General features: G+C 45.1%; 1 protein-coding gene across 1 annotated transcript; it reads right to left on the minus strand.

Moving 5' to 3' along the window:
• Positions 1-16,004: 16,004 nt before the first annotated feature.
• On the minus strand, positions 16,005-20,199 carry LOC123156575 (serine/threonine-protein phosphatase PP1). Its single transcript, XM_044574733.1, has 3 exons — positions 19,848-20,199; positions 17,835-18,394; positions 16,005-16,596 (listed from the first exon to the last, which is right to left on the minus strand). Exons 1-3 carry the CDS (start codon positions 20,023-20,025, stop codon positions 16,369-16,371), a joined length of 966 nt encoding a protein of 321 aa, XP_044430668.1. The 5' UTR covers positions 20,026-20,199; the 3' UTR covers positions 16,005-16,368.
• Between the last annotated feature and the right edge of the window lie 5,361 nt (positions 20,200-25,560).

A 25,560-nucleotide genomic window follows, 5' to 3' on the forward strand; every position in this document is an offset into this window, starting at 1 on the left:
AGGGGTCTCTCTTATTTTCCCCTTGCTTCCTTCTTCGTCTTCCTCCTTCTCTTAGCCGCACGAGTGATCAAACTCCGCCATTGTGACCTCCAGCCGCTGCATCAACTCAGGTCGCTGCATCGACCTGATAAGACCAGAGAACTCCAGTGCGCCACCGCCGATCCTCATCACCTGTAAGCGCACCTCCCCCTTTCATATCAGATCTTCCTTTAGAGTTTGTGTTGTTCATCGGTGTTCTTGATGTTCCTCATTACCTTCTTCAACTCCTATAGCTATTAATCTGGATAGGCCGTAGATCTTGCGCGGAAGTAGTTTTGTCACCATTTTTGTCATTAAAGTAGCATCTCTCTGTAGAAAACCACATCAACGCATCAAAGTTTTTCACTGATGCTGACGATGTCCTGGACTAGGGGGTACTCAACGCGTCGTCTCCCGATCAGTTGGATTGGGCCAAGGACCCCCATGGCCGTATACTCATGGGTCAGTCTGGACAGCTGCCGCATACAAGGAAGAATCCACAAACTTGGCGATCAAGACAAGGGCTCCTCCCCCATCGGCGTATTCGGCTAGGACTCTTGTTATCCTAGGCCTCTGGTGCATTATATAAACCGGGGCCAGGCTAGTCGATAGACATATACAACAACAATCATACCATAGGCTAGCTTCTAGGGTTTAGCCTCTCTGATCTCGTGGTAGATCAACTCTTGTACTACCCATATCATCAATATTAATCAAGCAGGAATAGGGTTTTACCTCCATCGAGAGGGCCCGAACCTGGGTAAACATCGTGTTCCTTGCCTCCTGTTACCATTGATCCTAAGATGCACTGCTTGGGACCCCCTACCCGAGATCTGCCGGTTTTGACACCGACATTGGTGCTTTCATTGAGAGTTCCGCTGTGTGTTCGGCAAAAGGTCGATGGCTCGCCTGCAGATCAACTGCGACCTCGGCATCTTCGACACCAGCTCGACTGGTCACCTTGGTTCGACCAAAGACTGCCTCCTACCTCTGATCATCATGTTCGGATGAGGGTCTTCATCAACACCAACTCCGATCTCTATCAAGATCATGGAGGAGTCATCCATGGAGCTCGGGGCTCAACGTCAACATTGCCCTCAGGCGACCGTGCAGTTTTTCTGGACAGCAAACTTGTATCCGCCGCCACCGCCTCCTCGAGTGTCGCTTAAACAATTACTTCAGTGGAATTATGCGGAATTAAGTCTACAACAACCCTGCAAAAATTTCGTCGAGTTCCGATGGAGGAATCTCCGGCAATCTCCGATATACCGGAGCCCTGTTGAATCTGGACGAGAATCCGACCGAGTTTAGGGCGTGGTATCCAGCATCTAGCTCGGATGTCCTTTGGAGGATCCAACCATTGATTTGCTGCGGAATTCCCATATCTACCACCTGCCAAAAATTCAGCTCGATCCGACTGTCCAAACTCCAGGAAATTTCCCGATTAGTGCATCACCTTTTGGATCTGTTTTCTGCGCGAGAACGAATCCGACCCAAATTCATCTTCTCTATGAACGGGATCTCGGACATCCCTTTTGAAGGAAGTTTTCATATGGGGTGTTGTGTTTTATTCTCAAACACATCCCATTAGTATTAAAAATATTCTTGCAATACGAACTTCACCGTCACGCCGGTGTCAAACCAGCCCGACAACATCACTCCACGGCAGCCGACCTGTGTTAGACACGTCGTCGCTTTGTTGAGCCGAGCTCAATTCCTTCGGATCATCATCTCGGCCAGCCGAACAATAGTTCGGCATCGCGAAGGATAAATCGTCATCAACATCGCTGCCCCACGGATTACACGCAGCAGGCACACCTGCATCGCCACACGGTCACTTCATCAAGCCGGCATCGACCACGTCACGACCTGCATCGCTGGACCGGGGGCTTCATCATCTCTTCATCAACCTACTCAGGAGACTTCGGCGTCGCTGGCCGACCAGCTCCATCACGTTAGCTAGACCGAGGGCTTTGCCTCGGCGAGCCAACCTTTGCCAGCATTGCCATGCCGTTGCTTTATTGCCCATCAGGCGATAGGTGTACGGATCGAGTCCCAATTTTGGGAATCACCTTTCTTCGGATTGCTACGACAAATAAGCCAGGTGCTATTAATCCTAGTATTTTTTTTTGCTTTTTAGGGTTCATTTTTCCCAATGAATTATTACTCTGGTTTGTCCATCATATGTACGCAGGTCTATCAAATGGTGGCCGCATTAACGACGGTCGCATGGTGGTTCGGTCAGTTTCCGTACATAGTCTGACGAATGCCGCATCTGGAACTCAAACCGACCTGTGAATTCAGGCCTTGCCATGCCTTTACCACATCATGCTGCCGCCCTGCATCGACATTGACTTCGGCGCCAGGCCATATTTCTTTTATTACTCACTTTGCATAAATTATTTGTTATGCAATGAATTTTTTTATTTTTACTATTATTACTATTATCTCCGGTTTGCACAATCTTTTGTGCACAGGAAAATGATCCAGCCGGACTATATCCTTTGGTGTCACCTCGGCTGGACGGGGGGCTTCGTCAACACTTCATTACCCCATGCCGGGGACTTCGGCATCACCCTGCCGTCCTGCATTGACCGTGCTATGTCACCACTTCGGAGTGCCGAGCTCTTTGCTCCGCCACCTCGGGACCGGCTCGGGGATGGAACCTTGTCCCGCATCAAGCTCGGACCGCGTCATCAATACCGAACACATTAACCAGCTAAGTTGTTTTCATGCTCAAAGTTTTAAAATTTTAACTTGTGTTCGGCTCGGCCAAGCATTATACTTTTTTGGAAAAAAGTTGCTTGTAAAAATTTCCTTGTCCAAACTTTGTTTGTGACACGCAAATTCAAATACCCCGTTTACTTGGGGGCTTCCTTCATGAAGCTTTTTCCTCTTGCATATGGTTATACGTGTACGGCTTCGTTCCTTCTTCGTGTATTACGCCACAATATGCACCATATTGACTTAAGCGATTTGCAAGGTGGGTTGCCTGGCTCCTGTGCGTACCCCTACGTTCCCGATTGTTCGGCTAGGGAGTAAAGGGAGCACCTCTGCGATTGTCACGATTGGGTCATCCGAGCCGGACCTCAGACTGGGTGAAGCCGAAAGCTAGCGCTCTTATAGTTTTCAATGATGGTCGGCACACAACGGAACTCATGAGTACAAAAAATTCGTTGCACAAGTCTCATAGTAACAATGAGCACCGAATAAAGGTATCGGTGGGGGTACTATTTTCTTCGAAGATGCTTCTTACACTTCACAGTAATATAGCATAAGTTCCCTGAGCGTGCTTTGTCTGTTACAGCCTTATGGCCTGATTGCCTGGTTATTGGAAACATCGTCGATGTTCTCGACAGATGGAGTACATAACACTTTTTGGTCTTTGACTGAAGAGGGAGAAGCCGACGGTCGATTAAGACGCGTTTAAAGTTCGGTTGAACATAGATATGATATAAGTACTTTGGTACATGCAATCATTCTCTTACCCAAGTCACTTGGGGGCTCTTAAATTTATATGAGCCGTTTTATGATAAGTGTTCTTCTTCTTAGTCGTTGCAAAGTTTTATTATTATTATTATTATTATCTATCAGTCCTTTTTTCGACACGAGTGTGTGGTCACTAGCCGGGGAGCCTAATTTCTCTCTCAAAGCCGCTAGAGTTTAGTCTGCTAAACTGGCCTAATGAGAAGTACTCCGCCCTCAGGATAGGAGGTTGAAGCCGTAGGCTGACCCGCTTGAAGTCTTGAGATAGGATGTATCATGTTAAAGCATGATAGAAGCACTTCTTTTGCTAAGGCCAATTTTCGGATTGGCACCGAACACTTGATCTTGTTCGGACGTCAAGTTTTACTGACGTTTTTTGGTTTTCCAAGCTTATGGCACTTTTTAAACTATTTGTGTGTTTTCAGCACAAGTCTCACAGTGCAACGTCGGACACCTTTAGAGATTCGGCAGAAACATTCTCGGATACTGCTATATATGCATCGGTTTCGAATTGTGTCTTCGGTCAATAGTTGGGTTGCCCGGCTCCTGCGCTTGCCTCCTATGTTCCTCTTTGTTCAGCTAGGTGTGCAAAGGGAGAACCACTGCGATTGTGCTTCCAGCTCACATGGTTAAGCACCTTAGTGGAGAAAGCCGAAAACTGACTGTCACAATAAGTGTAAACTGGTCGGCGATCCGATGGCGGCGTTAAACGACGGGCCATTCATAACAATGGCCGAAGTGTTTATGGCTTGACCTCGACTGTCACCGAACACTACCGGGGGCTATTAACTGGCCTCCCAAACTAAATCCTCGATATTTTGCTCTTACATTGGAGCTGAGGTTTCATGATCATGCTTAGCATGACAACCCAAAGAAAGGAACCGATAGCGGGACTATTTTCTTTGGAAGACATTTCTTGTGTTAAACAGTAATATAACATGTCTTTTCACGTACCTTTGTTTATAAAACCGTATGGCCAGATTGCCTTGTTTGTTGTAAATCTTTGCCCTCACAAAGGCTTTATAAAGTAGGACAAACACTCCTCGTCTATTGGCCGAGGAGGTGGAAGCCGATGGTCGGTCAACAAAGTTTTGTACAATGCGGATCCAAGCATTAATGACGTAAAGTACTTGGATACATAGAGTCATTACACATAATTTGTGATTTTACTATGGATATCAATCCTTAATTCGGCCTCCCGTGCCCGCATTAAGGCTCGGGGGGCTACTGGGCTTCGGGCTTATTATTTACAAATATTAAAGGGGCACATCGATCCCCTGATCTGGTATTGTCACCCGACCAGTGTCTCGGGGGCTACTGCATTGCCTGTTCTATGCAGAAAATTTTAAGTGCAATACAGTTTCCGAGGAGATTTTGATCCTCAGGTTGGTCGGCCGCACCCAACCTGAGTCTCGAGGACTGAGCACGCCGCTTTTTGTGTCCCGAAGTATTCTGCCGAGCTAGGACTTGATCCTCAGGCCGATTTTGCAAATCAACCTAAGTCTTAGCGGTTACTGGGATCAGTGGTCTTATGTTATCCTTCAGGTGCATCTCGGGTTTTAGACCGATACACACCTTGAGGGCTACTAGCTATATATCTCGTCAGAGAATGAATTGCATCGATAAAAAACATTGACCAAAAATCAGCCCATGACCGAGGTGCTTAACCACCTCGGAAGCAGTTCGGCATATAGCTCGGAAGCAAGTGGCTGGCTCCTTAGAGGGCATTTCTGGCAGTAAGCTCAGCTAAACTCCTTCAACATTTTTGGACCAAAATGATCTATGACATCTTGGATATAGTCCGGCGTTGGAGCTTGGACATAGTCCGGCGTTGGAGTTCGGATACATTTCGGTGTTGGAGCTCGAAAGCAGTCCGGCATTGGTGCTCGTCTGCAAAAGATACCTCGAATGCAGTCTGGCATTGGAGCTCGGACGCAAGAGGACGCTACGGCCCGGGAACAACTTCAAACCCGAGGTGTGGCATAAAAATAACAAGGCATTGATAAAGGCCGGAAACTTAAAGGGGCTCCTCGGATACCCGACGTCTAAACTCGTCGAATGCATTTCGGAGATCCTCAAGATAGAAGATGAGAAGATTTGTTGGACCAGTTTCAAGACCGGCAACCGAAGATGAAGAACAGTTTGGAAGAATTGAGGAGCGTCCCTAACTTGAAGACCGGTTCAGGGGGCTACTGACGGTATCCTGGACTAGGGGGTACTCAACGCGTCATCTCCCGATCAGTTGGATTGGGCCGAGGACCCCCATGGCCGTATACTCATGGGCCAGTCCGGACAACTGCCGCATACAAGGAAGAATCCACAAGACTTGGCGATCAAGACAAGGACTCCTCCCCCACTGGCGTATTCGGCTAGGACTCTTGTTATCCTAGGCCTCTGGTGCATTATATAAACCGGGGCCAGGCTAGTCGATAGACATATACAACAACAATCATACCATAGGCTAGCTTCTAGGGTTTAGCCTCTCTGATCTCGTGGTAGATCAACTCTTGTACTACCCATATCATCAATATTAATCAAGCAGGAGTAGGGTTTTACCTCCATCGAGAGGGCCCGAACCTGGGTAAACATTGTGTTCCTTGCCTCCTGTTACCATTGATCCTTAGACGCACTGCTTGGGACCCCCTACCCGAGATCCGCCGGTTTTGACACCGACAGCTGCCACCTTAGGTTTTACTTTCACTGCCTTTTCTAAACTGTCACAGATCAAAAATTATAGCTCTAGCTTGTGAAATCTGTTTGTCTGCCCCTTATCAAAACTTTCACTTGATAGATTTAAATCCCCAAAACTGCCATGGCGGCTTATGAGATGAACCGTGACCCACCATATAACATTAGGCCCCGCTTAAGCCGCCATCATCCACTTAAGTCAATAATCCGGCTATCTTCCGGTTTAAACAAGCTGGCTTGTTCTGAACTGAACCTCTATAGCTTTATCCTTGTATAGCAGTTGCAACAACAACTTGTAACTCGCCACATATCTGTAGGTTTAATAACATCTTGAATTGCTCTATTGTAGGCTGTGAACCCAATCATGACCAAGACAATTACATCCTGTGACTGGGTCCCATCCATTGTTACTGAAGCAATGCTTGAAGATTATGTAAAGATTGGTTTCTTACCGGCCAAAGATGTCATTCACTGGCGTGCTCCTAGCCAAACCTCAGCCGCAAGCCAACGAAGTTATCGTTTTCACTGATCATATGAACCGGGGCTTCTCATCGCCCGGGTCAAAATTCTTCCTTGACGTTCTGCATATTTTGCAACTTCATCCTCAAGATATCGGGCCCAACTCCATTTCCAATATTTGCAATTTCCAAGTCTTCTGTGAGGTATACCTTCAAGAAGAACCTAGTGTTGACCTCTTTAGAGAGTATTTCTATCTGAACCGCCAGAATGAATTTACTGACGGCCCCAGCCAATAACTCGGAGGGATCTCAATTCAGCATCGCAGAGACGCCATTTTACCTTATGCTTCCCTTCCAAGCCATCCCAAAGATTGGAATCAAACCTGGTTCTACTGCAAGGACACTTCTCCTGCTGATGAAAATCCCTTACCAGGCTACCATGATCAACGGCTCAACCCAAAGCATCCTCTTCCTGGCCGGCTTACCACTGTTGAACGGGCCAAACTTGCACCTACCTTCTCAAAGGTTAGGGCATTAATGGGCAATGGATTAACCGGGATTGATCTGGTTTAGTGTTGGGTAGCTTGGAGGATTATACCCTTAAGCCATCGGCCCAGTTTAGTGTGCACTTACACTAGTGATACCAAAGACCCACTATGTTACAATTCAAAGCGTTTGACTGATAAAGCTATCAATGATATGACCAAGACTCTTGTCAATGAAACCTTGGAAAGCTGTAGCAGAGTGGGTCTGAATCCCTTCTGCGAACTTAACCCGGCACCAGAGGTATGCATGTCCGGTTTACATACTTTTTACCTCATTGCTCGTAGAATCTGGAAATCCTAATTTTTATTGTAAACTTTCTCAAGCTGGATCCACTTTCTGGGATAAGAGATATGATGAAAAAGCCGCTAAGAAGGCTAGAGCCAAGACCAAAGCCATGAAGAGAAAAAAAAGGCATCCACTGCTTCTGATACGTTTAACGTGGATGAAGATGAAGAGTCGGAGGTAGGCCTTGATTCCCTTGACTCCTTTTTCATCCATCTTATTGACACTGTTTATTATCAGGACAACGCGGAGAGAAGCCAGGCGGTTGATGACGAGGTAACCATTATTTCCTCCGACTCAGAGCCTTTGCCAAGACAAAAAATCTGATGTGTGATCTGGAAAGTAAGGTTTTCTAACCCTTTAGCTCACATGGATCCCAACATTATTTTGAAGCAACAACAGCATCAGAACCGGCACAAAACCCGGAACAGTGGAGGCGGAGAACTTTCCTCCGGTTTGCCTAACACGCCAGCCCCACGCAAACGCTGGAATGAGGTATTCAAAAAATCCGACTCTTATTTATTTTAACCCAGATATTATTCATCCAGTACTTCATGCTTCTGATTCAAATTATCAGGGGACCTCTCATTCTTTGTCCGGCGACTCTTCTCAGACTCAGCTTCCTCCTTTCAAGACTGCCCCTGGGTACCAACTTAAACATGTGTTTATCATCTATAAATTCATACTAACTTTCTGAATCCTCTTGTAATGGGAAAGCAAAGCCCAGCAAAAAGGCCAAAACACCAAGCCTACAAAAGATCCCAAACCTCGTGAGCCAGAAAAACAAGCACCAATTTCTGAGACCTCTGTGCAACAACCGGATAATCCTGTTGATGACCCGCCACCAGAAAATCATGGCACCTTTGCTGATCCTATGGTCATTGATCCCTTGGTTGCTGAACCGTCAAGCCCAGCTAAGCCTCAAAAACCAAACACTGAAGAAGTTGTGGTCACTGGCACTAGTTTTCAAGAACCGGGGAACCCTATTGCTCTGGCTAAACATTCTGCCAAAGAAGAGTTGGTCGAGAGGCACAAGGTCAAATTCGACATGGCCAATTACTCACATCTGAGCATTAGTGAAATCTTCTCCATCTATCTGAATCAAGTACACAGCAGTCGTGATCTAGAAATTGACATGGTCAAGCACATGCATCAGAAACATGAGGTATTAATTCTTGTTCTCATATGAGATATATTCCTTTAGCCCCCAAGTCTACTGAATATGATAGAATAAAATATACTATAGACTTGCTAAATAGCCTTCTACTATGCTTCTGAGTCAAAACCTGTAGCCCCCCAAGGGTCAGCTTAAACTATTAAGTTAAGCCGGTTCTTCACTTAATAATAATCAACTTTGCATCTGTAGCCCCAAGGGCCGGCTTAAACTATTAAGTTAAGCCGGTTCTTCACTTAATAATAATCAACTTTGCATCCATTAGCCCCCAAGTGCCAAGTGCTATTGCTTGCAAAGGGCTTGGGACTTATAAATATATATAACTCCATAAAGAAACTTTCTGCGTCCATTAGCCCCCAAGTGCCAAGTGTTGTTGCTTGCAAAGGGCTTGGGACTTATCAATATATGTTGTTTCATAACTCTTCATATTTGTTTGGACTTATTTTTTCAGGAAGCATCCGGTCAATTTCAATCTCAGCTGACTTTTTTAATTAAAACTAAATGAATCTTCCCTTAAATTAAAACTAAATGAAACCTTTTCAGTTAATTAAAATTAACTAGAACTTTTCTTTTAATTTTAATTAAATGAAACCTTTTCCTTTCACTAAAACTAAATGAATATTTTCTTTATTTAAAACTAAATGAAAACTTTTCAGTTAATTAACTAAAATTTGTTCAGTTAATTATAATAGTTTCAGGTTGCTGGAGAGGACTTTGGGATTATGGTTCTTTCCTTTGTGGTTTGCATTTCCTATAACATATACTCTTGGGGTTAGGAGTATCAACTTACAAAGATCACTTTTGTTTTATCCTTTTCTTTTGGATGTAGTACATCAGAAAATAGATTTTGTTTGTCTTTTTAGGTCCTCTCTAAATGTTCAGTTGCAAGCTCATCTTTACTCTAATTGTTTTTCACAGTACAATACTCCTGGAGTACATTTTTTCACATCAGAATCTATCACATCATTGTATCGTAATTCAGTCAATTACTACCTGGTTGTGCATTACAGTCAGTATAGTACATTTACATCATTGTTTTTCATGTTTGCTGATGTGCAGGAAATTCATCTATTATTGGAACAACACCATCTGATATTGGCCCTAGAAGGTCCTGCTCAGCAGCAAAGATGAGGCAGCAGCAGTTCCTGCTCAGCAGCAAAGAGGAGATGGCATCAGTACTAGGCGAGCAGCAACAAAGAAGATGGAGGCGCCAGCAGCAGGGGATGGTGGCCTGGCCGTAGCTGAGCAGGGAGAGATGGACAGTGAGGGGAGAGGGGAGGTGGAGGGAGGAGGGAGAGGCGGAGGCGGCGACGACGACGACATTGACACGGTGTTGCGGCGGCGACGACGACGACATCGTCACAGTGCTGTGGCGGCAACGACGACAACATCATCACGGTGCTGCGGCGGCGACGACGACATCAACACCATCAACACAGGCTTGTAAAGGCGCTGACGCCGATGACCTACACGCGTGGCGTATATATGTATTAATTATCTATTTTAGTTATGTATGGTTGACTGTATGCATAACATGTATGTATTATGAAATGCATGTGAGTACTATGAAATGTATGTCTAAACTGGAATAGGTAGATTTTTTTAAAAAAAATCTAATTAGTTACTAGTAGCGTGGGGGTATTATAGAAGTGCTACTACTATTCCATTAGTAGTAGCGTGGGTGTGGAATACTAGTAGCGTGAGGCACCAGCGCTACTGGTATGTCTGTTTAGCAATAGCGTGGGGTAAAACAAGCATTACTGCTAAAACTTAGCTGTAGCGTCGTAGCAGTAGCGCGGGTACATGCACTATTGGTAGTCCAAAAACCAACGCTTCTGCTATGGTTTTTCCTAGTAGTGTTCCCCTCCCTCCTACAAACATACATGTCATGGGGAACCTAATCACCTCATGTTGTCATGTCGCGGGGCAGACTGACTGACAAACTGAGTTTACCTTTGCCTAGATGGACCTAACTTGTAGTCTCGTAAGGTGACCTCAAACTCCTTGGTGTTGAACGGCAGCTCGCCGATAGTGTACAGGCTCTTGCGGCCTCCTTGGTAGTATGTACGGCCACGGCTGCCATCACCGCCTCCTTGCTAGTACCCACGGTCAACACCATCTCTTGGTAATAACCACGGACACAGTGACCGCCACCGCTACCTTGGCATTTTTAGTATTCGCGCCCACGGCCAGCACTATCATCGGGATTGCCACTGCCTTGTCCACCACCACGGCCTCCGTAATACGGCCCATCACCGCGGCCATCATACTCCACATGAGCAGCTTCGGGGTTTGCCCAGCCACCGCCGCGCTCCCCTCAGCTTGCCATCTCCCCGTCACAAAGCGCAGCACTCACGCGGTTACTAGAAGTGAAGCGACCCACACGTGTGTGCTAGCCGTCTCTACCTTGTGGGGGGAAGGAGAAAGAAACAGCTTAAAGGGAAAGCACACGAGACGGGAGAAGGGAAGAGTGGCGACGCAAGGTTGTTGCGGATCCGTTCTTCTTGATCTGGTGCCTAGAGAAAGAAGAGTTGGGGATGCATGATTAAGATGGAATTGAAAATTAGGGAGTTGTGGGAGGGGATCGAGGATGCGGAGCGTTAGGGTGATTGGCAAACCATGGCATCTCGCCGATAGAACATTTGATTAGAGGTGTTGATCTGAGTGGCATACCATTGACGTCATATGGGTAGTAGGATATGCTTAAGTTTCTTTGATCGGAGGGTTCTGTTTATCTCGTGTATAGCTTGTTGTGTTGATTTATAGGAATTTATGTTTGCTCTTTTAATACCAGAGGGGATAAAGTTAATGTTTTTAGATATCAAGTGGATGTTACACTTTTCAATAAACTGGGGTTGTACTTTTCCATAAAATCTAGTGGAATTTACACTTTTCACTAAACTGAAATTATGGCTTTTCAGAAGTCTACTAAGCCTTAAAAAAAATTAAATGAGAATCAATAGTACTATATTTTTTTAAGCTACAGTGATATATTCATTAGTTGCCACCTTAAAGGTTTTCTTTAACCGTGAAGGGGTTCACCTTCCTTTCGAGTGGTGCTTACATTTACAATGTAAAATATTTAATCCCCTTATAAAATGACTATGCTTGTAGGTTACTAGTGTCCCTTCACGAGTAAAATGCCTTGTGTGTTGCGCTTCTATGAACTTGGCTAAAATGTATGCAGGCGTATCGGTTGGCATGTAAGCAAGTCCATCTAATTTCCCAGTTACTATCTTCCAAACCGTACAACTCAACAAATTTGTCAAATACAAATATTTAACAAAGAAAATGTCTATGCAAATACACCGCATTCCTATGTTTCTCATTATATTCAACGATCCACTAAGAAAAAAAATCAAAAAGTGGAAAGCCACCACACATATCTACGTCCAAGAGCACTAAAAAGAAAGTGTTCATCTTATCAATAGTCGAGAAACTAAAAGAATGACACATACTCACCAAGAAGAGGTGTGTAACAAAGGGGGACATGCCTTCGAAGCTCCCACTACCTTCTTTCTTTGAGCTAAGCACTTTTCAGTTGTGGTCATTGCCTACCGGTATACTCCCTTACTTCCTTCTTTTGTTTGAGGGAGGCCATACATCTTCCTTCTTTGGTTGGATCCAGGCGAGGAAGTTATAGGAAGATTGTGTGTTCAAACAAGTCTGAATTATGAAGGGGAGCGAGCAGTAACTACCCATTTGGGTATTAGCAAATCACAGTCATACTTCTTAGAGTGGGGTGGAGCACCAGCACCTTAAGCTACACCAGTATCTTATAAGATAGACACCGATTAAGAAACTGAGAACTCTTGATTATGGAGACTCTCTAAGATTTACTCTGATTTTCTATGTATGTGCTACTTAACTTTAGACCTGGCATATTGCATGTATCCTTCGCCCTTACTTTAGGTTCAGAGAATACGCCTTCACCCTTCGAAGAAAACATGGTGGCTGAAGACAAGGTACGTAAATTAATAGAGTTGCTCTTACTTTTAGAATATTTCATTGATCAAAACTTGGTTCTCATCGATGAAGTGTTTGAGGAGACAAAATAAGAAGAAGCTGCTACACGAAGTGAAAACTGGTGCTAAGAGCATGATATTATCATCTATGAGAGAGCACGATGAGAGAGAACTGGTAGATACGAAAATATGCATATCTTAAAATAATCAAGTTCATCAATGTTGTGAATGACATCTCTCCTATTAATAACCTCCGTGATGAAATCAGTTGATGACATGTTTGCAATCCAAACTTCAGAATACATTAATTGGCAAGTCCGAATATTTCCCCATCATTCATGAATCGTGGTGTAACATGTTGCAGGTAAGTGGAAAGAGAATGCAAGGAATACATGTCACAGACCTACGCTGACGGACAATCTACTCTGGGTAGGTCTGATACTCTGGTAGAACCCGTTCCATCCGTCGATACCCTGGCCTAACTTGATGGGTTCCTTGATGGTCTATGAGAAGAAAGACTGGTCTACCGGGACAAACCTGAGGCGCACAGTGACGACAAGCCCCCAACAAATAAAAAAAGGCATGCAAAATGATCGATAACGACTAACGATGCAAAGGGCAGAGAGCTGTTGTTACCCATGTTATTCCATTTGTTGAGTACGATGTCGCGCAACACAATGTCGAGCACGTGCAGCGGCTACGCTGGTATGTCTGTGGAGATCCCGTCCATGAGCATCTGGAATTGCTGTAGGCTGACCAAGGCGGCGTGCTTGATAGTCACCTTGAACTTCCTCTCCCTCCTGAAAATATACATGTCATGGGGAACCTGATCACCTCATCTTGTCATGTCGTGGGGCACACTCACTGACAAACTGAGTTTACCTTTGCCCAGATGGACCTGGCTTGTAGGCAGGTAAGGTCACCTCAAACTCCTTAGTGTTGAACAACAGCTCACCGATAGTGTACAAGCTCTTGCGGCCTCCTTGGTAGTACGTACGGCCACTGTTGTGATCACCACCTCTTTGGTTGTACCCACGTCCAATGCCATCTCCTTGGTAGTAACCACGGTCGCCACCACCGACACAGTCACCGCTTCCCTGTCCTTGGTAGTATCCGCGTCCACGACCAGCACCATCATTGGGATTGCCACCGCCTGGTCCACCACCGCGGCCTCCGTAATATGGCCCATCACCATGACCACCATGCTCTGCCTGAGCAGCATCGGTGTTTGCTCGACCACCACCGCGCTCCCCTCGACTCGCCATCTCCCCCGCACCAAGCGCAGCACTCATGCATGCACTAGAACTGAAGCGACCCACACATGTGCACTAGCCGTCTCTGCCTTGTGGAAGGGGAAGGAGAAAGAAACAGATCAACAGGGAAGCGCACGGGACGGGAGAAGGGACGAGCGGCGGCGGAAGGTTCTTGCGGATCCGTTCTTCTTGTTCTGGTGCCTAGAGAAAGAAGGGTCAATGAGGCCTAAGGTTGGAATCGATCGTAAATCAAGAGTTGCAGGAGCGGATCAAGGACACGGAGTATTAGGATGATTGGCAAACCACGGCGTCTGGTTGGCAGAACATTTGATCAGAGACGTTGATCTGAGTGGCATACCATTGACATAATATGGGCAGTAGGATATGAAGTTGATTTGATGAGAGGGTTCTGGTTTTCTCGTGTACAGTTTGTTGTGTCGATTTAGAGGAATTTATGTTTGCTCTTTTAATACTAGTGGAGAGAAAGTTAATCCTTTTAGATATCAAGTGGATGTTACATTTTTCAATAAACTGGGGTTGTACTTTTCAATAAAATCTGGTGGAAGTTACTTTCCACTAAACTAAAAAATATGGCTATTCAGAAGTTTACTGAGCCTTAAAAGAATTCTAAATGAGAATCAAAAGTACTATATTTCTTTAAGCTACAGTTATATATTCGTTAGTTGCCACCTTAAAGGTTTTCTTTGACCGTGAAGGGGTCCACCTTCCTTTTGAGTGGTGCTTACACTTACAATGTAAAATATTTAATCCCCTTATTAAAATGATTGCGCTCACAGCTTACTAGTGCCCCTTCACGAGTAAAACACCTTGTGTGTTGTGCTGCTATGAATCTAGCTAAAATGTATGTAGGCATATAGGTTGGCATGTAAGCAAGTCCATTTAATTTCCCAGTTACTACCTCATTCCTATGTTTCTCATTATATTCAACGATCCACTAAGAAAAAAAAATCGGAAAGTGGAAAGCCACCACACATATCTACGTCCAAGAGCACTAAAAAAGAAAGTAATCAGTTTATCGATAGTCGAGAAACTAAAAGAAATGGCATATACTCGACAAGAAGAGGGGTGGAACAAAGAGGGACATGGCTAGGAACAGTTGGGTTCAGATTGTTGTTGCTAGCGTGCATTATGCTGTGTTTGATTTATAATCTGTTGTGGGAAACAGTAACCAAACTAGAGATAAGTTGGTTAGAAACATATTAAGATAGGGAAGTTGATACTGACTGAATCAACAAAGCTTGATTTGGTTAGGCAGGTTTGGATGCACACATATCGTAGTTTGAGTTCCTTCCAATATTAAGTGACAGCTCAAACGGACGTGGAGTATCTGCTCCCGAAGTCAAATGCACCATGGTGAACATAAAATCAAAAAAATGGTTAAAAAAAACTGATTTATTTTGTAAACCTTGACAAATGTTTTGTATGCTCGCCAAAATGTTTTGTGAAAGCCATGGCAAAAAATAGCAAAATCGATGCTCCAAAAATGCTACTCCCCCGCCCATAATGTAAAACATTTCTTGACAGTAGAATAGTGTAAAAAAAAATCTGACATTACGGAATGGGTAGTAGTTTTGAAAACATTTTTTAAGAGTACTGATTTTTTTTTGCCATGATTTCCACGAATATAATTTTATGCTCAAATTTTGCAAGCATACAAAACATTTGTTAAAGTTTACCACAAAAAAACTCAGAATTGTTTGAATTTGTTTACTTTTTTATTTTAATGTTCACAGGATGCATTTGAGCTCGGATTAGAATAGGACTTTAGAGCTCAAACGACATATAGCCAAACAATTAGTGGTTGCAGCTGAAGACTGCAAGGTAACAAACTGATTCAATAGGAAGAGCTGAAGACTAGAATCTCAATGGGCAGAGTGCAAATGATAAATCAAAATCTTGGAAGAAACTGCTGGGTATCAGGAGTTCATTGGGTTTATGAATCTCCGAAATACCCAATGACCTATAAACATCAACATCGCAAAAGTAAGAGAAACCTCAATCGCATGTTTAAATAGAAATGACAAAGCACCTAACCCTACCGCAACCCTCGGCAAACTTGGTGCTATTAAATACCAGTCATTCTCTACCATCAGCATCAGCAAAACACATTCACTAAAGCTAGCAAGTCATTTGCAGAGACAAGCTTTACAGATAAAACAGCGTACATAACATAACAGAATCTACATTCAGCAGAATGGCAATCTCCACCACAGGATGAAGTTCCTGACGCCTCCCGTGCTTAAACATTTTGCCACGCATAGCAGAGTTAATAAAAGGAATAAGAAATCCACACAAAATTCCCAGTTATGTTTCCTGCTCTGATCTTTTCCAGAATGGCAGGACAGATCTGCATCAGACCACGAAAAAACAACAGCATGCAGGTTGACATTTTCAACACGTTGTTCAGCGCACCTTCATAACAAGTTTTGGGGGGTGTGCTCCATCACAATAACTCATTTCGCACCGGAAGGGTCTGCCTAAATAATATTAATCTTTATCTTCCTAGGCGGTGTTCCAGGTTTTGAGTTGCCGGTTCCAGCTTTCCCTTTCTTATCAGAAGGTTTAAGGATCTGGAATGAGCATGTTAGTGAATCATCTATGCTCATCATGGCACCAGCATTGTCGAACTCGCCACAATAGTTGGGTGCAGAGAATATGGTTACGAGCTGACGCTTTGCAAAGAATTCATATCCATCCTCCACCACCTGTGCATAGAAGATTCAGTGTAAGAAAGTGAATGGTAAACTGAGGCAACTTTGCTATGCGAAGATCCACTGAGAATAGCTAACCTAGAGTTATATGACTTGTAGTAAACCAAGCTAACTAAATGTACTTATTGTAGAAGTGGTTAGAATATCAGCATTTGTGAACTGAATTAAGTTCAAAATTGCATGAAGAAGACTACTATACATTGCATAGTCTTAACCAAGTTTATGACCCATGGCCTCAACACACTAAATGGCAGATAATGACTTGCGGTGTCCAATATCAAATGATAAATTCCAGTGTTCAAGAAAGCGTTTTTAAGCGACGCTTAAGCGCGATTAAGCGCTGAGCGATGGCAAAGCGCTTCGATTTTGCCCTAAGCGGTAGATTAAGCGTTTTTTATTTAAATTTGACCAAAATTTGGCAATTTTTGTACTACTTCTGCTGGTCTGCTTGTGCAATAATGGCAATATGCTATTTGTCTTATTACTAGGCTATGTTCAAGAACTATTTCCTTCATATTTTGGCAAAATTCTGTCCACATGATATCTGTTAGGTTACGTCTATTTGAACTGAACTGCATTTTTGTTGTTATTTTGCTTGCTATGCGAACCTGATATGTATTTGCTATTGTGTGAACTGTATTTCAGATGCTACTTCAATTACCCATGTGACAAGCTTCCTATTTTCATGTGTATATCATTCAAAATCTGTCAAATTCTAGCCAATTTCAAAAAACGCTTAAGTGCGATTAAGCTGCGCTTAAGCGCTCATTGCTCTAAGCTGTGGCCTTCCGCTTCGCTTACGCTTTCCGCTTTCTTGAACATTGATAAATTCAATGCATGCACCTCATCAACAATATGTAAACAAGGTCTCTTGCAACTAATAAGAAATGTATTTTGCAATATCAATACAAAAATTAACCGATGCACTTCATTTTCCACAAAACGCATGTTTAAATTGGGTGGGGGTGTGGGGGGGGGGGGGGTATGGCGTCTTTACAGGAGATGACAAATTTGAACAATCAAGGTGTCTCAAAGGGATTTTAAATTATATGGAGCATACTAGGTTGTTGCATGTAAGTTGAACAATTCTTTATACAACATTTATTTGTTGTCAATTGAGATGCCAAATGAAAATATGTACTCAGTGCCAAATGATGAACAATACCTATGGTAAATCAAAATTGTGCTACTTGCTAGAAACTTCAAGATGAGAATGAACAATGAAGGCATACCTGGTGAGCCCTGCAGACCAAATCTAGATCATGTTTCTCAAGGAACTCTGCAACCTTATCAGCTCCGAAAGTGTATGACACGCCCCTGTCATTCTCACCCCAGCCATCAACATCTTTATCAGGGTCTGACCATAGCAGATCACAGAGGAGACCATGGTCCGGAATATCCACAGGACGGGCAATGTTACGTATCTGGTCCATGTTCTTTAAATCAGGTGATAAACCCCCATGCATGCACAGGATCTTGTCATCAATAAGTGCAGCCACAGGAAGGCAGTTAAAACAGTCAGTAAAAACCTTCCAGAGACGAACATTGAACCTCCTCTTGCATTCATCAAAGAATCCATAGATTCTGTTGATAGAGGCACATTCATGGTTTCCCCTAAGGAGAAAGAAGTTCTCCGGGTACTTAATCTTGTAAGCAAGGAGAAGGCATATCGTTTCAATACTCTGTTTGCCACGATCAACATAGTCACCCAGAAACAAATAGTTCGCCTCTGGTGGGAAACCACCATACTCAAATAATCGAAGAAGATCAGAATATTGGCCATGGATGTCCCCTGTCAGTGAGTAAATAGCATATCAGTTAAATGCCAAACGTACTTTTAAATCATCATATTGTTGTAAATTCAGACGGCAGATTTGGCAACAGAGTTTACAATATTAATCCTGAGGTAAATCAGGAGTCTATTCGTGAAAAAAATACTGTGGTATAATATATGCCTGCTAATATAACATGCACTCAACACACTAACACAGTACACAACGTGGGAAATTAGCCTGTTCATGGTACTGTTTATATTATAAAGCTATACCTTCAGCTGGACATATAAATAATTAAATACCAATCATATATTAGAGGAAGCCAATTCGAAATGTTACAAGAAACTATGCCCACTTAAAAAAACTACGTTCAGCTCAGCTGCAAATTCCCGAAATAAACGAACACAATCTGGATTTTGCAATTTGGTGCAAACAGATTATCTGCTCCAGCTTGGAATCTGTGGACTCCAGTACTGATCCCCATTGCATCAGCACTTCCATAATGTGGAAGTATCGCTCCATTTGTGTGTGGCTGACAAGTATCACACCGCAACTGTGATTATGGAGTGAAACATGCATTCTGAGACATTCGTGTATGTTCTGTGCGTGCTAGCTGAGGAAAAATGAATGAACATGATCTCACTCTCCCCTTTTAAAATCAAAGAATCCGCAGGAACAATTTCCTAGGCTTCAGAACAGGTCAATTTGTCAAGATTAGATAAAGTATGCTGCACTGCTGCTACAGAAAGTTTCATGGGCTTTCAAGTGAAGGGATACACGTTGCTCAACTGCCGTGTTTATTTTTTGTTGTTGGGGAAAGCAATAGCTTAATCTGTTCACTTCTCTAATAGTATGAACAGCCTATCTCTCAAACAGTCCTTAAGTGCTAATATAGTAGTATTGTATTGGTAAAAGTCTAAAAGAACATGTCGCCACGAAGAGCTTTAACAGTTAGCACCATTTTATATATATAAAGAAACGAAGACCAGAAAGCGATTTGAGGTTTGACATTCAGAACCAACTCCAGAAGGTCTGCCACGCTTCTCTCAAGACCGACGAATTCATCAGCAGGTCAACGAAAAACATGAGTAAGATGAATCGTACAGACAGTTCGCTGAGCCTCCCCAGAGAGAACATCTGTTCAATCCAAGATGCTATACTAGAACAGCGAACCCAATAGAACTTCCTTTCGCCAGAAGGTAGCAGGAATTCCTATACCACCAAGCAAAACTAAAAGGCAGCGGCTTCAGACCACGGGGACGCCTAAATTAACTTAGCACAGAAGAGCCATCACGGGCAGGCCGAATTCGAAAGCATCCAGAGGGGCGGCTGGCCACGCACGAAGCAGCCGCACATGACACGGCGCAAGGCGGCCTACGGACGGAGCGCAAGGCTATCGAGGACAGACAGCAGAAGCGGGGCGCGCACGAGGGGGGAGGGAACGGTTAGGCAGGAAGCGGGCGTCCTTACCGCAGACTTTGATGGGGGCCTCGAGCTCGAGGAGGTTGGGCTGGCTGAGGAAGACGTCCTTGGCGGCGGCGCAGAGGCGGCGGATCTCCGCGTCGGAGAGCTGCGCGGGGCGCACCGTCCGGCCGCCGCGCGCCTCCAGGAGCCGCCGGATCACGTCGTCGAGCGCCGCCGCGTCCATCGCCCGGGCGCCTCGGTGGGGGTGAGGGTAAGCCCTGGTCGGGCGGCCGCGGGGAGCGGTCGGGCGGGGCGGCGGCGGCGGCGGCTGGCTGGATAAACCCTAGCCGCGCGTGCCTATTTGGTTCCGCCCGAGCCGACGGGTGGAGAGGGGAGGGAGGGAGGGAGGGGGCAACGGAAAGAAAACGCGTAGAGAGGCGAGAGCGGGGGGTGGGGTGGGTCGAGATATTATTGTTGCGTTGCGTGGTTTGGAAACCGAACCCGCGGAGGGCGGCAGTCAGGGCCGGACGTGTCACTGACTTGGACTGGCTCTAGGGCTAGAGCCCGGTCGGCACGGCCTGTCCTCGTCGTCTAGAGAGCTTTGTTTTTCTTCTCGTCATCTTCTTTTTCTTATTCAATTTTTTTTCTCGTCCTCTAGGGAGCTAGGAATAATAATTTTTGAAAGGTTTAACGGACTCTGAGAACAACTCCAACGCGCCGAGCGCGTTTGTCCCGTGTGTTCGTTTGAGTCGAAACGAAAAAAAAAAACCGTGAGGACCGACATAAACAGACAGGTGTCTGTTTTTCTGTCCGTCGCGATTCATTTTCGACTCACATTTGGGCCGGGTTTACGTCGACGTGGTCACGTTCGGATGTGTGCGACAGCCACCTTTGTCCTCTCCTTGGCCCACCCGCTAATGACACATCATCCATTCTTCCCCCGTAACACTTGACACCCCCGGCCATGCCGCCCTCATCACCGCTGCCGCCCACTTTCGTTCTCTTGGACGCTACCCAGGCCACCACCCCTCTCCACCCACTTTCCCCACATCCACTCTTGACGGCGTCAGTGGCCTCTTGTGGCCTCTTCTCGACGTCGTCGTAGCACAGGAAGGCACGGTTTGGCAGCGACCCTCGCCACCATGGCTACTGACCTCACGCTTCACGAATGTCGACACCACTCTCGCCTCCAGTTCGACGAGCCTGCGGCTTGTACGGGGAGGGACGATGACTCTTCACCGGCCGCTACCCCATCACGCCCGCAAGGTGTTCGGCGTTTTGCCCGCAAGGTACCATGGATAGTGGGGATGAATTATTCAATTACTTCATGTGTTCGTTGGACAATTAATCCTCGCACGATGAGGATTTTGTTGTGGCGACTATGGTCGTCACTGACCACATTGCTAGGCAGCGGACGAGGTTTAGAGGATCGATCCTGGGCCATTCTCCAGCATTGAATCGCAACAGAGAGAGTGGCCATTGCCTACTCTTCACCGTTTTTTCACTACGCGACCCCACTTTACAATCCCAAACTTTTCCGTCACCAATTTCGTATGGTGAGACATGTGTTCAACCGTATTCGGGATGGTGGCTTATGATGAATCGGGCTTCACATGATCTCTGGATTTTGCACTCTTTTTTCGGCATAACTAGTTCTCACAATGATATCAACGTGCTTCAGCGCTCTCCGATGTTTAGAAGGCTTGCAACTGGCCAGAGGTCAACTTTGAGATCAATCCACCACTACAACAAGGGATACTACCTAGACGATGGTATATATCCTTAATGGCCAACTCTTGTGAATACAATCCCCAATCCGGTAGGAAAGAAGAGGGCTATATTTGCCCAAGCACAAGAGAGTGCTAGAAAGGATGTGAAGCTTGCTTTTGGTGTGCTCCAATCTCGAAGGACCAACGTTCAACACCCTACTAGAACATGAAGTCAACGCAAGATGTGGAATGTGATTACTGCTTGTGTGATAATGCACAACATGATTGTCGAGGATGAGCGTGATGACAGCATCTTCGACCAAGGATTGATTCTCAGGATGAAAATGTTGAGTCTTAGCATGGACCAGCAATGTTTGCACAGTTCATCCGACGCATACAGAAATGCGCGATCGGGCAAGTCACATTTAACTTCAAAACAATTTGGCTGAACATACGTGGACTCACCTTGGCAATCAATAGATATATCGGCTTGTTGTAAAACTATAAGATTCTTATTTGGTAGTAAATTATTTATTATTGTCATATAAAGACTGTGATTTATTTGGTTGTAAACTATTTAGTATTGAACTATGGAAAAATTGTGTAAATTTGGCCCGCTACCGACCGGACGAACCAAATGAATCGGCTGGTTGGATGCACTGGCTAGTAAAACGCTGACAAGGGCGGACGCCGCCTCTACGACCGATCTAAACAAAGAAAAGATGGACCAAATCCACGTCATTTTGGATCGGCGCATCGGAGTTTACTCTGACATAGAAAATTGGCAGGACTGGACGTCTCATTTTTTTTACATCACGGTGTGTTTAGTTTAGTGTATTTTTAACATAATACAGAATTACAGATGCAAGCACTTAAATATACGCGCATACCCTCATTCTTGTTAACGCACACATATATACCCTACCCATATGAGCTCTTTGAGAGACTGTGATGGCATATTATCTTAAGATTTACAAAGTCACCATGTGTTAATGTGTCATTTAAATATAGAGATTTTGTTTGGGGTTTTTTCCCTAAACCTAAGTCTCCGTCTTTAATTTTCTGGGACGAGGTTTAATCAGGCATTTCTTAAAAAGAAAAAAGTTTTAATCAGGCAAAGGTGTTGCCCATTCATTAAGCAACATGTTGTGATTGGCCCCTGCGTGGTGGATTTCCACGCGATGCTGGGTGTCCCAGCAACATGGGCAACTGTTTGGAGAAAGATGATGTTTCCGTCGACGAGGCGCCTACGGTCGTAAAATCTCAAGATAGTATGCCGGTTCATAGAGGTAAGTGTCTGCCCGTATATATGAGCGTTCGTGTCTGTATTGTATTAAAAAAACTCCTAAAAAATGTGAAAATGAGACGCGTGCCATTAGGGCGGCCGTCGGCTATTGGACTCGTGCGCTACAAACCGTATGATCAGGCGTTCGATGTGACCCACCGGTTTGCAACATAGACAATGTTGTCCTTGTCGTTTGAAACATATAGGTCATGTTACGCTCGCCCATCTGTGATGTGTCAGCTTGTCCAACCGTATGTGGACATCTGCAACATGGACCATGTTGCGGCGTGGGCCTTTGGTCACCAATTGCAACGTACCCCCACATGCAGCTGGACAAGCTGATGTGACACAAACCAGTGAGTGCAACATGGCTTATGTTGCAAACTAGCAGCTTGCACTAAACACTGATCGGGCGGCTTGTAGCGTACGAATCCATCGGAGGGCAACAAATCTTTTCCTCGTGTCAGCTAGCCGACCTGTAGCCTTATCTATTAAAAACATGTGGATTCAACTCTTTCCGCACATTGACATCAGGAGAAAAGGTGACCGCTTTGGTTTTTCGCGGTTCACCTTGACATGCCTAGGATCATCATGGTTCTACTGATAGTCGAATAAATGTGACAGAGTGTTGCATGGGTAGTGGCAGATTCATAGACTGAGATTTGTCGGGGCGCCGGGCTACGACAGAGCTCGATTGTGCTGCTCCCGTTGGTAACTAGGGAGGGAAGGTAGCCTACATAGCCGGTGACTCAGGGTGGCCACTTATGCTCGCACGAGTGGTGGATCCGCTGCTGGCAGGTGCGGCCTGGTCTCCAAACCAAAGCTTGATGATGGCCCAAGCAGGCAACCAACATCAGTGAAAGAGTAGTTTTTGCAAACGTGGGTGGCAGTATCGGTGTCATGCAATCAGGGGCGGATCCAGCCCAGCGGGCCGCCCGGGCCCCCTTTGTATACTGTAGTAATTGCTACAGTATTGTGCTACAATATACAAAGGAGTTGGGCATCATGCCCCGGCCCCCTCCCCCGGCTTGGGGCCTAGATCTGCCACTGCATGCAATCACAACTATCACAAAGGGTCATTTCTCAAAAAAAAACTATCACAAAGGGTCGTGTGACTATCACTTTATAGTGAGCAAATCCTTGATGAGACTAGGTTATAGAGGATGGCCGGAGGACAACTTTGCATCTCAGCTCTGCTTGTGAACACCAGATCTTAGTAGCCTCTGATCTAGGGATGTGACTTGCTATGTTGAATGAGATAGGCGAAGCTTGTTGACTATTCCACAATGATACTCTAAAGTCATCTAATAGACTTGGAATTTGGTCATGAAGATGTATTGGTGAGGGAGGTGGAAGTATGGATCCCCGCTTGGAGTGCATTTTTAGCTTTCTTATCATCCATCGTTTGTGTCCTTGTGAGTAGCATCTCATGCATAGAGCAGCGTCGAAGGTTACAAGTCATGACTTTGTACATTTTTTCTTTGAACCGGGCGTACCCCTTTCCATTAGCAAGCAACGTAAATACAACAGTATCCGAATACAACCAGGGAGAGGGAAAGAAGGTAGCGAGTTCAACGCACTGCCAGGGAACCCACTATGCTCGTCCGCCATCGGAACGAGCACTATGGGGCGAAAACCTGACAGCACCTACTAAGTTCAAGTCTATCCTATTACAGGCCAGATAACCAGGGGGAGGAACACAAAAGTGAGACCCACAAAGCAAATTTCTCCACACAGATCACGCCCTAGAGACACAACATGGTGAAGACTTGACCGAGGCACGGCACACCCATCCATCAAGGAGTCGCCAAAAAGCACGTTGTAGCTTGATCACGATCACCAAGGGAGCACCTCTCTCGCATCTTCTGCCGGCTGCCTGGTCTTCTCGCACATCTCCATCAGCCTGGCCGTGCTCGATCTGATCATCTCAGTCCCCTGCTTCAGCTTCATTGCTTCTTCCTCCGGCTGCAGACCTGCTCAGTACAGAAGAAAAGAACACGCCGAGAACACAATCTCAAAAGGAGATTTGATCAAATTTTTCTCAAAAGTAGCTTTGTTCCGAGCCAACCAAATAGCCCAAGTTACAGCAGCCAACCTGACAGTATAAAATCTGGCGCCATTAGGTAGGAACATATTGCACCATACATAAAATTGCCAGGCATTCTTTGGGCAGAGTTCAGTCCCCGGGACTACTCCAATTGCCCTCCAAGCCACTCTTGCCACAGGGCAAGAAAAAACAAATGAGACATTGTTTCCACATTGTTACAGAAGGAGCACACCGGATTTCCGGGCCATTTTTTTCCACCGCATCACAGCCCTCGTAAGGACTGCATCTTGCGCCATTTGCCATAAGAATATCTGGATCTTGAGAGGTAATTTCGCCTCCTAGATCCACCTGTAATTGCACCCATAGAGAGGCTTTTCCAGCCACTTGTACATCGACTTAGTAGAGTAACATGCATTCTTACTTAAACCCTAATACACCACATCTTTCTCAGCTGTGGTTTTTAGCCCCATAATATGTCTACGCATATCATCCCATTGACTACTCAAGTTAGGGCATAGGCGACGTCGAAAGAAGGTCGAGGCATTTACCTTACCAACTTTTTCCACCACACAGTCTTGATCTGTACAGATCTCAAACAGCTGAGGGAACTTCAAATTCAGTGGCGGAAGCCCATTGATTGAATCTTTCCACACCCTGGTTAAGTCACCACGTCCCATCTTGATTCTCCTCCCCATCATGTACAACTCTCTGATCTTCAGAAGAGCTTTCCAACATGGG

Source organism: Triticum aestivum, chromosome 7B (genome assembly GCF_018294505.1).
Source record: "Triticum aestivum cultivar Chinese Spring chromosome 7B, IWGSC CS RefSeq v2.1, whole genome shotgun sequence".
Classification (NCBI taxonomy): Eukaryota; Viridiplantae; Streptophyta; class Magnoliopsida; order Poales; family Poaceae; genus Triticum; species Triticum aestivum.